Here is a 12,162-nt window from a genome sequence, read left to right on the forward strand (position 1 = left end):
ACAGTAATGTACAGGAATTCAGCAGCGTCGATTCCTGCCGACTAAGGCCCTGTTTGGTTAGGCTTTTGGCTTTGGCTTTTGGCCCCAAAAGCCAAAAGCCCAACCAAAGGGGCTGTTTTTTGAGGGTGTTTTTTCAGAAGCTGCTGCTTTTCCGTAGTTCATTTTTGAAAGCTGGTTTGACCCTGCTTTTGACTTTTGGCTTTCTGCTTTTCGAAATTGGTGGAATAAAAAGCTCTTCCATAGTTGTTTCAAGAGAGATAAAGATAAAAGGTATATTTTATACTTGTTTAACCAAACAGCTTTTAGCTTTTCTACAGCTCACAACCCACAGCAGCTTTTTCACAACTCACAGTCCACAGCAGCTTTTTCCCACGGCCACGACTCAACCAAGCATGGCCTTAGATTCTGCTCCAGGCTCAGCCGCTCAGGCCGGCCCTGTACTTACGCACCCGATCTGCCTGCAGTTGTTTTTGCTGCAACCCTACCCTGTCTTTTGTTCTTCCTTCCATCGCCCCCAGTGTGTGCGCAGCCCCCAACCCACACGACTGGGCCGCCCGTCGCTAAACGCCCTACTTCGGCCCCTTCGCCGGCGACGAGGACCACCAGGTACTCCCTCCCCTTGGTCTTCCCGTCCTGCTTTGCGAAGCCGTGCGCCCAAACCCTAACTATTCGTAGGTACGCTCTCCCCTTGGTCTCCCCTTCCTGCTGTGCGAAACCGTGCGCCCAAACCCTAACATACTATTCGTATTCGGATCTGAACTATGCATGTATTATGCCTGCTAACTTCGATTGCTTTTGCAAAAAAATAGCGGGTGTTCATGTGTACACCCAGGTCCGCCCCTGGCTGCGATGCCCTTCTGTGTCTCCGACAGCGCCTCGCGCGATTTGTTTGACGGTGAGGGATATAAGGGTGGTAGCTTTGGATATATCTGGATAGGTTCTTCGATTTTTGCTCCGTTTGTGGTTTCCTCATGGAATCTGCGATTTAATGAGGTGCCTTTTGGTGCCCTATGCTGTGAAGTGCCTTGATTTGATATGTTAGTTAGTTATTAGTGTTTGCTACTGCCTACTTCAGTGTAGTGTAGTGTTCCATTTGTGACCAGTCTTGGCAATGTCATCAGCTATGATAATTTATGGCTGACAGTTAGCGTTCTTTATCAATTTGTTGCGCATTATGACCATTGTATTGTTCAGTAAATGTCAGAAGCCAAGACAATTTTTTTTGTATTATACAGAATGAATAGTTATAGCCTACCCCAACTTGTTTGGGACTTAAAGGCTTTGTTGTTGTTATACAGAATGAATAGTTATGGTTCATCAAAGCACATTATGTAATCATTGCTTTCACTACTAGTGCTTTGCCCCTGCGTTATGCTCAAACTGTATAATAGAACTAATAGAATGTAAGCAACCAACTTAATACTGGGAGTTCTATAGTACACTTAGTGTTCAGTAGTCCAGGAACTGTAGCTTTTGCAGTAATTGAATTTCTTGTTTAATTTAGTTTGATTTAATTTTTCTTTAGTGATCTAGCATTATTTGTTTCAGATACAAATATTAAGGTTATTATTAATTGATCTAGGTATGTAGCCATTTACGGGACTCCATAGGCTTCAATTGATGATTTAGTCTGTTTATCTTTTTTTGTCAAATGGAACGAATTTTCTACTTAGCCAAGAAACAATGTGATGAGAATAAATTTTTGAGGTCTGATAATGTAGTGCCTGATTTGGTTGTTTCTTCTGTTGGCAGTCACCATGTCATCGTATCCTGTGATAAACAACCGACCAATCGATCAGTGGAGAGTTACTGATCTGAAGGATGAGCTCCGTAAAAGGAAGCTTCCTGTTAAAGGCTTGAAAGAGGAACTCGTTAGGCGACTCTTTGACTCCATTCAGAGTGAAAGAGAAGCTGAAGAAGCTGATGAGGATGTGGGAGTGAATGTGGATGATCAGTTACCTGATGCCAATGCTAGTGAGGAAAATACAGTTACCTTTACAGAAGTTCATCAGGAAACTGCGGTTCATGTCACTAAGCAAGTTGAAGTTCCTACAACCAAAGTTGGTCAGGAATCCGCTATTTCTCCCACTAGAGGGGCCCCCAGTGTTGATGTTGAAGAGGCCTCAACAGCCAAAGGAGAAGTACCTGAATCATTTGCTGGAGTAAATTTGACATTTGAAGAAGTGCAAGTGCATACTGAAAGTACTAATGAGCCTGTTCATGAGAAGACCACAGACATTGACACCAATGAGGCAGTCATTTTCAATGATGCAATCGATGTGAATTCAGACTTGACCCCTGCTGAAGTCAAGTTTGGTGCTACGGAAGCAAGCAAAATTGAAGAACAGGATTTTCCCCCAGCACCTGTAGATGCCTTAACTTCAGATGCTGCTGGTCCTATGGATACTGATGTTGTCACAGCTGCAACTTCTGATGCTGGTCCTATGGATACTGATGTTGTCACAACTGCACCAGTGAGCGACGATGGGGAGAAACTGGCACCTAAGGATGATTTGGGTAACAAGGTGTCAATGTATGATGAAGAGCACAATAATTCTGATACCATGAACGAGGACCGCAAGCCCATCGAATCAATACCAAATAATCAGATACCTGAGGTTAGTCCAGATTTAGGGTCTCAAATTAAGTGTGAGTCGATTTCTAGTGATAATCTATCAACTAACAAAAAGAATAATATAGAAGATAATTTAAATGCTAATAACTTTGATTTAGAACTAGAGGTTCAGCCGAAGATGGTCGAACCATCATCCGGCATTACTTCATTAGGTGGAGATTTGCAGCCACTGGATGATGACAAAGAGCTGGTTAAGAACCAGACATCTTTGGAGGACTTAGATTCCACAGCTAATGTGGACTCATACAAGAAAGATAGTCCTGAAGGTGATTCTCCAGAGAAATTAAATCTAGACAGGAGTTCAGGTGATGAGTCAATGGAGGAGGATGTTGCGGAAATTAAACAAGTTGAGTCCAATATGAAATCTTATGATCTCGGAGGAAAGAATGAACTTAACTCAGAAGATGTGAAAGAGGTGATCCTCCCTGATTCTGTTGTTGAGCCTTCCAAGGAGGTTATAGCTGAAGAAAAGTCAGCAGCTTCAGCAGAAAAGAGGAAACTTGATGGTTTGTTTCTCTCCCTACAAGTTCTTTCTGCTTGATTTTCCCCTGAAATGCCTTAATTTTGTCCTACAGTTTCTTACTGTGCCCTCAGTGCCTTCAACACATAATTCAGTGTGCATGCTTTATAGTTTTATCTGGCATAAAGTACCCATCTTGAGTCATAATCCTTACAATTTTAGTGAGCATGCAAATGTTGCACACATGTTTATCTTGGCAGCTTTGCTTTCATATGCGATGACTTTGCAGCCATTAGGAACCATTACGCTTCCATTGGAATTTCAAAGTTCATGGGGATGTCAACAGATCATCCAAAAGGAAAATGCCTAGAGTAATCACATTGCTTCTCTAGTAGAAATTTGGTGTCTTAAAATGTTTTGTTTCCTTTCAATACTGTTTATATTCATGAAAACAATTAAAGCCTTCAATGTGGGATAATTTGGTCAACAGTTATATAACGTACACCTTGCATTGAGCTTAGAATTATTTTAATGTTTGCTTTTCTTCTCATTGTTGGTTCCATCTGTTATAAATTTGCTTTATTTTAATGATCAGCTGGACATTAAGTTTTTTAAATTTGGACATGATCGTTGAATGTGCAAGTTAAATGCTAACTCCTGGTCGAATGCACAGCTGAAGAAGGTGTTGCAAACACTGAACCAATCAAGCGACAACGTCGGTGGACTGCAGACGTCGCCAAAGTTCCAGAGAGACAAACATTGAGTCAAACTGGTCCTGAAACTCCTAAGGATATTTTTCAGCCTGCTTTCAAACGATCTTTTGGGAGGTCTGATTCAACAGCCAGTGTAGATTCTCCTAAGGAGCGGATTGGTGAGTCATTGGCTCCTTGCAGGACCTTCGTTTCTGTATTTATAGACTTCATGAGTGACTATCTGTTAACCTTTTTTTTATTTGTGTTGTAGTACCACCTTCTGAGAAACCTGCCACAACTTCTTTGAGAATTGACCGATTTGTACGCCCATTTACCCTGAAAGCTGTGCAGGAGCTTCTTGGTAAAACTGGAACTGTACAAGACTTCTGGATGGACCATATCAAGACTCATTGCTATGTTACAGTATGTTTCTTTGCTAAACCAAGACTTGCGCTATCTGAACTTTGTTGTTTATCACATCATCTTGAAATGAAAAATCAAAGCTTCCATTCAACCTCATTCATGAAGAAAATTCAAGCTGCATGGGATGAATAACATTTTGTACTCCACTTTTAAGCTGTTGGAGTTTGATAAGTAATAACCATGCTAAACATATTTGCCAAAGCATTCAATTATTGTGATAAAGAAACTGGTATTATTTTATTGTGGCCTTATGAATTGAATTTGTGTAGTGCCAACACTGGACTTTTAATTTAAAGTGTTTCACTGCCTGTTTATGTTCTGACTATGTTCTATGCATATTCTGACTGCACTGTTAAGCTGACTTTGCCTCATTGCACTCCAACTTTATAGTTTTCTTCGGTGGATGAAGCTGTGGCTACTAGGGATACTGTTTACAACCTACAGTGGCCCCCAAACAATGGCAATAAGTTGGTTGCTGAATTTGTTGATCCTCAGGAAGTGAAGCTCAAGGTTGACCCCCCTCCCCCGCCAGCTGCTCCTATTAGCCCAGCTGCTGCCACAAGGGCACCTCCTGTTCAACAGACGCAGGCTAATCAAAGTGTGCCGCGCCAGGCTGCTACACCAAAAGAGCAACTGCCACCTCCACCTCCCCTTTCTAAGCCCCCTATCGCTGACCCTGCAGCATTAGCGAGAGAGAGGCTTCCGCCCACTCCAAAGGAGCCAGAGCCTCCTGTTGTGACACTTGATGATCTCTTCAAGAAGACACAGTCCTCTCCGAGGATCTATTATCTGCCTTTATCAGAAGAGGAGGTGGCTGCCAAGCTCGCTGCACAGGGCAAAGGAAAAAAGGAATAGGTGCTTGGAGTTTGTTGCGGTATGCTTAAGTTCTGTTGCAATGTGCTGTACAATTCTTTTTTTATCCGAATAATGGTGAGGATATCTCATTCAATTGCCCTCCCTCAGGAACATGGCGTGCGGTGGTCACAGCAGCTGACAGGTGCTGCTGCTGCAGACCATTTGAAATACGGTGACTGCTGCGGCAAAAGAGTAGTTGTAGGGCTGTTCTGTGGAAAAGGACTAGTGTAGGAGCAGCAGCAGCTTGTATTTCCAAAGAGATTATTAGTTTTGTGGCAAAAGAGTAGTTGATTGGGTCTCCGACCAGAGTGTGTGCTAGTTATTTGAGCTACATTAAGTGTCTGAGGTACTTGGTTTAATTTATGCTGTCAGGTACTGTTAAAAGATACTGGTTTTAGTTTTGAGTCTATGGAGGATACTGTTACTGTTGAAATGCCTTGTCTTATTTTAGTCTTTGCCGTCGTGATTGACTGCTGACCGTGAGTCTCGACATGAGCAAGTTGGTGCTGCCGGTTTACACTTTACACTGGTTGATACTACCTCTGTCTGAAAAGAATGTTATTCTTGGTGTATTCTTGATAACAGTGTCTAAAATTTGACCAAATATGATAAAATATAATATTTTTATGCTAAATAAGTATGTTATAAAAGTATATCTCATGAAAAATCTAATGCTACTTATTTGATCATAACTATTTATATTTTTATATGTAATTGATCAACTATTTAAAAGAACGCTACGCAGGTGCGGCGGCACGTTGGTTAGGGCTTGAATTATTTCATTGTCCTATTTTGCAACGTAGACCTGAACACATATGGACATCCCTGGATAGAGGCGTCACTTCCAGAAAAAATCGGCTCGGTACGAGCCTAGCCTGAAACACTATTTTATTTACTTATACGAGCCTAGCCTGAAACACAATTTTATTTACTTTTCTACTGAAAATAGCGTCCAGGCCCAAAGCGGCTTGTGCAATGGTATTTGGGCACAGATTTTAGGTCATGTCGGCTTCATAAATCCGGGGTTCCTCGTGGATCGGCTTCCACGTCAGGGCTCGGCTCAGGAGGACGACTTCTTTTCTTCTGGACCGGCCCGAGAGTCTAAATTCGACAGATCGAAGCACTCGCTTCGGACCCTGGCCGCCTTCGGCCCATCTTACAGACCGGAGCACTCGCTTCAGGCCCTGGCCGCCTTCGGCCCATCTTTCCGACCGGAGCACTAGCTCAGGCTCAAGCCAACTCCGAACGGCCTCTCCGATCGGAGCACTAGCGTCAGGTCCCGGCCACCTTCGCACGGCCTCCGCTCGGAAAGCCTGACCCAAGGACCGCCTCCGACTCCGACCCCGTGTCTCCGACCAGGGTTCATAGAAAACCCTGCCCATCGCTATTCTCCGACTGGTGCGCCAGAACCGACTGGGGCCATCCGACCGGGGACGCCCGCTCGGGAAGAACCAGAAGGCGTACGAAGGAAGGCAAGACGGGGCTCGCAAGTCAAACCACAGCACCAGGGACCATACCCTGCGGAACAGTATTTTACAACCGCCCTGCCACAAACAGTATTGTAGGCGCCAACGTTTACCTCTACAGTATTGTAGGCGCCGGTCAAAACACCCGTACGGTAAGACCCCCCATGTGCCTCTGGGCATCAACAGTATTGTGGGCGCCAGAATTCACCATACCAGGTGAACGTGGTAAAGCCATGCCTCCAGTCGGCGAGACAACATTTTTGCAGGTACCGACGTCCTCCAGTCTTGAAGAAAGCAGCTCAACCTCCCACATATACCTGACATTCTGCAGTGACATCAATAGTATCGCGGGCACCCACCATTGTCCCGTCCCCGTCGGCGTGGGCAACAAGGCTTAAAAATGTCCGTACTCTCTCTCCCTCTCATTTGTAAAGCCATCCCCTTCTTCTATAAAAGGGGATGTGCTCCCTCCAAGCACAGGCAGTTCACTCAAGTCGACCTCTTCAAGTTCAAGTTTAGGGTTGGACACTTCGTTCATAGCATAGCTCCCGTCGATCTCGGTCCTTCCGACCGGACCGACCGGACACCCCATCTCTCTCTCTCGTTTGTAACCCCACTATAGACTTCGAGCACCTGGGCTCGGGAATAAAGTCACCGACCGACCCACACTGGACGTAGGGCACGTTACCTGAACCAGTATAAATCCCATGTCATTGAGTGCTAGGCCACCTCCGATCATAACGTACAGCAAAACTACAAATATTTACTAGTCGGTCACTTTCTGTACCGATGGTGGGCGCCGTCCGTGGGGAAGACGCTATACGTTCAACACTTTTTTGGTAATCGGATGGCCCATTTCTCCACCACCCCCGCGTGGCGGGCTCGGGCGATACGATTCGCTTCGGCTCGATGGAATTTCTCGCACTCTTGCCCGCCAGGATGCGGGTCCCCAGACGGTTCTGCCTGAACCACCCGGGGGCTCGGGGGCTACACCCGCGGGTGCGCTCGCGCGCACCCGCCGAACAAAAAACCTCCCCCACTGGCAACACAGAAAAACCCCCCAGCCGGTTCTGCCCGAACCGCCCGGGGGCTCGGGGGCTACACCCGCGGGTGCGCTCGCATGCACCCGCCGCCAACACGAAAATCCCCCGGACGATTCTGCCCAAATTCGCCCGGGGTCTCGGGGGCTCCTGTCGGGTTCATAAACCCGGGGTCCCTCGTGGACCGGCTTCCACGCCAGGGCTCAGCCCAGGAGGACGACTTCTTTTCTTCTAGACCGGCCCAAGAGTCTAAATTCGACAGACCGAAGCACTCGCTTGGGACCCTGGCCGCCTTCAGCCCATCTTACAGACCGGAGCACTCGCTTCAGGCCCTGGCCGCCTTCGGCCCATCTTTCCGACCGGAGCACTAGCTCAGGCTCAGGCCAACTCCGAACGGCCTCTCCGGTCAGAGCACTAGCGTTAGGTCCCGGCCACCTTCGCACGTCCTCCGCTCGGAAAGCCTGACCCATGGACCGCCTCCGACTCCGACCCCGTGTCTCCGACCGGGGTTCATAGAAAACCCTACCCATCGCTATTCTCCGACTGGTGCGCCAGAACCGACTGGGGCCATCCGACCAGGGACGCCCGCTCGGGAAGAACCAGAAGGCGTACGAAGGAAGGCAAGACGGGGCTCGCAAGTCAAACCATGGCACCAGGGACCATACCTTGCGGAACAGTACATTACAACAGCCCTGCCACAAATAGTATTGTAGGCGCCAACGTTTACCTCTACAGTATTGTAGGCGCCGGTCAAAACACCCGTACGGTAAGACCCCCCATGTGCCTCTGGGCATCAACAGTATTATGGGCGCCGGAATTCACCGTACCAGGTGAACGTGGTAAAGCCATGCCTCCAGTCGGCGAGACAACATTTTTGCAGGTTCCGACGTCCTCCAGTATTGAAGAAAGCAGCTCAACCTCCCACATGTACCTGAGATTCTATAGTGACATCAACAGTATCGCGGGCACCCACCGTTGTCCCGTCCCCGTCGGTGTGGACAACAAGGCTTAGAAACGTCCGTACTCTCTCTCCCTCTCATTTGTAAAGCCATCCCCTTCTTCTATAAAAGGGGATGTGCTCCCTCTAAGCACAGGCAGTTCACTCAAGTCGACCTCTTCAAGTTCAAGTTTAGGGTTGGACACTTCGTTCATAGCATAGCTCCCGTCGATCTCGGTCCTTCCGACCGGACCGACCGGACACCCCCATCTCTCTCTCTCTCGTTTGTAACCCCACTACAGACTTCGAGCACCTGGGCTCGGGAATAAAGTCACCGATCGACCCACACTAGACGTAGGGCATGTTGCCTGAACCAGTATAAATCCCGTGTCATTGAGTGCTAGGCCACCTCCGATCACAACGTACAGCAAAACTATAAATATTTACTAGTCGGTCACTTTTTGTACCGATGGTTGGCGCCGTCCATGGGGAAGACGCTATACGTTCAACACTTTTTTGGTAATCGGACGGCCCATTTCTCCACCACCCCCGCGTGGCGGGCTCGGGCGATACGATTCGCTTCGGCTCGACGGAATTTCCCACACTCTTGCCCGCCGGGATGCGGGTCCCCAGACAGTTCTGCCTGAACCACCCGGGGGCTCGGGGGCTACACCCGCGGGTGCGCTTGTGCGCACCTACCGAACAAAAAACCTCCCCCACTGGCAACACAGAAAAACCCCCCAGCCGGTTCTACCCGAACCGCCCGAGGGCTCGGGGGCTACACCCGCGGGTGCGCTCGCACGCACCCGCCGCCAAGACGAAAATCCCCCGGACGATTCTGCCCAAATTCGCCCGGGGTCTCGGGGGCTCCTGTCAGGTTCATAAACCTGGGGTCCCTCGTGGACCGGCTTCCACGCCAGGGCTCGGCCTAGGAGGACGACTTCTTTTCTTCTGGATCGGCCCAAGAGTCTAAATTCGACAGACCGAAGCACTCGCTTTGGACCCTGGCCGCCTTCGGCCCATCTTATAGACCGGAGCACTCGCTTCAGGCCCTGGCCGCCTTCGGCCCATCTTTCCGACCGGAGCACTAGCTCAGGCTCAGGCCAACTCCGAACGGCCTCTCCGATCAGAGCACTAGCGTTAGGTCCCGGCCACCTTCGCACGTCCTCCGCTCGGAAAGCCTGACCCAAGGACCGCCTCCGACTCCGACCCCGTGTCTCCGACCGGGGTTCATAGAAAACCCTGCCCATCGCTATTCTCCGACTGGTGCGCCAAAACCGACTGGGGCCATCCGACCGGGGACGCCCGCTCAGGAAGAACCAGAAGGCGTACGAAGGAAGGCAAGACGGGGCTCGCAAGTCAAACCATGGCACCAGGGACCATACCCTGCGGAACAATACTTTACAACAACCCTGCCACAAATAGTATTGTTGGCGCCAATGTTTACCTCTACAGTATTGTAGGCGCCGATCAAAACACCCGTACGGTAAGACCCCCCATGTGCCTCTGGGCATCAACAGTATTGTGGGCGCCGGAATTCACCGTACCAGGTGAACGTGGTAAAGCCATGCCTCCAGTCGGTGAGACAACATTTTTGCATGTACCGACGTCCTCTAGTATTGAAGAAAGCAGCTCAACCTCCCACATGTACCTGACATTCTGCAGTGACATCAACAGTATCGCGGGCACCCACCATTGTCCCGTCCCTGTCGGCGTGGACAACAAGGCTTAGAAATGTCCGTACTCTCTCTCCCTCTCATTTGTAAAGCCATCCCCTTCTTCTATAAAAGGGGATGTGCTCCCTCCAAGCACAGGCAGTTCACTCAAGTCAACCTCTTCAAGTTCAAGTTTAGGGTTGGACACTTCGTTCATAGCATAGCTCCTGTCGATCTCGGTCCTTCCGACCGGACCGACCGGACACCCTATCTCTCTCTCTCTCGTTTGTAACCCCACTACAGACTTCGAGCACCTGGGCTCGGGAATAAAGTCACCGACCGACCCACACTAGACGTAGGGCACGTTGCCTGAACCAGTATAAATCCCATGTCATTGAGTGCTAGACCACCTCCGATCACAACGTACAGCAAAACTACAAATATTTACTAGTCGGTCACTTTCTGTACCGATGGTTGGCGCCGTCCGTGGGGAAGACGCTATACATTCAACACTTTTTTGGTAATCAGATGGCCCATTTCTCCACCACCCCCGCGTGGCGGGCTCGGGCGATACGATTCGCTTCGGCTCAATGGAATTTCCTGCACTCTTGCCCGCCAGGATGCGGGTCCCCAGACGGTTCTGCCTGAACCACCCGGGGGCTCGGGGGCTACACCCGCGGGTGCGCTCGCGCGCACCCGCCGAACAAAAAACCTCCCCCACTGGCAACACAGAAAAACCCCCCAGCCGGTTCTGCCCGAACCGCCTGGGGGCCCGGGGGCTACACCCGCGGGTGCGCTCGTACGCACCCGCCGCCAAGACGAAAATCCCCCGGACGATTCTACCCAAATTCGCCCGGGGTCTCGGGGGCTCCTGTCGGGTTCATAAACCCGGGGTCCCTCATGGACCGGCTTCCACGCCAGGGCTCAGCCCAGGAGGACGACTTCTTTTCTTCTGGACCGGCCCAAGAGTCTAAATTCGACAGACCGAAGCACTCGCTTGGGACCCTGGCCGCCTTCGGCCTATCTTACAGACCGGAGCACTCGCTTCAGGCCCTGGCCGCCTTCGGCCCATCTTTCTGACCGGAGCACTAGCTCAGGCTCAGGCCAACTCTGAACGGCCTCTCCGGTCGGAGCACTAGCGTTAGGTCCCGGCCACCTTTGCACGTCCTCCGCTCGGAAAGCCTGACCCATGGACCGCCTCCGACTCCGACCCCGTGTCTCCGACCGGGGTTCATAGAAAACCCTACCCATCGCTATTCTTCGACTGGTGCGCTAGAACCGACTGGGGCCATCCGACCGGGGATGCCCGCTCGGGAAGAACCAGAAGGCGTACGAAGGAAGGCAAGATGGGGCTCGCAAGTCAAACCACGGCACCAGGGACCATACCTTGCGGAACAGTACATTACAACAGCCCTGCCACAAACAGTATTGTAGGCGCCAACGTTTACCTCTACAGTATTGTAGGCGCCGGTCAAAACACCCGTACGGTAAGACCCCCCATGTGCCTCTGGGCATCAACAGTATTGTGGGCGCCGGAATTCACCGTACCAGGTGAACGTGGTAAAGCCATGCCTCCAGTCGGCGAGACAACATTTTTGTAGGTACCGACGTCCTCCAGTATTGAAGAAAGCAGCTCAACCTCCCACATGTACCTGAGATTCTATAGTGACATCAACAGTATCGCGGGCACCCACCATTGTCCCGTCCCCGTCGGCGTGGGCAACAAGGCTTAGAAACGTCCGTACTCTCTCTCCCTCTCATTTGTAAAGCCATCCCCTTCTTCTATAAAAGGGGATGTGCTCCCTCCAAGCACAGGCAGTTCACTCAAGTCGACCTCTTCAAGTTCAAGTTTAGGGTTGGACACTTCGTTCATAGCATAGCTCCCGTCGATCTCGGTCCTTCCGACCGGACCGACCGGACACCCCCATCTCTCTCTCTCTCGTTTGTAACCCCACTACAGACTTCGAGCACCTAGGCTCGGGAATAAAGTCACCGACCG

The 12,162-nt window shown here is 49.9% G+C and overlaps 1 protein-coding gene across 2 annotated transcripts; it reads left to right on the forward strand.

The window, feature by feature from the left end:
• Positions 1-472: 472 nt before the first annotated feature.
• Positions 473-5,517, forward strand: LOC136530711 (uncharacterized). Of its 2 annotated transcripts, none has more exons than XM_066523430.1 (6): positions 473-606; positions 1,753-3,141; positions 3,769-3,966; positions 4,059-4,210; positions 4,601-5,084; positions 5,174-5,516. In XM_066523430.1, exons 2-5 carry the CDS (start codon positions 1,758-1,760, stop codon positions 5,063-5,065), a joined length of 2,199 nt encoding a protein of 732 aa, XP_066379527.1. In that variant the 5' UTR covers positions 473-606; positions 1,753-1,757; the 3' UTR covers positions 5,066-5,084; positions 5,174-5,516. The 2 variants fall into 2 exon arrangements, with proteins under 2 accessions (XP_066379527.1, XP_066379525.1); XM_066523428.1 differs by lacking the exon at positions 473-606 and adding an exon at positions 734-895 and having other exon boundaries at positions 5,174-5,517.
• Positions 5,518-12,162: the final 6,645 nt, after the last annotated feature.

This window comes from Miscanthus floridulus, chromosome 2 (assembly GCF_019320115.1).
Source record: "Miscanthus floridulus cultivar M001 chromosome 2, ASM1932011v1, whole genome shotgun sequence".
Classification (NCBI taxonomy): domain Eukaryota; kingdom Viridiplantae; phylum Streptophyta; class Magnoliopsida; order Poales; family Poaceae; genus Miscanthus; species Miscanthus floridulus.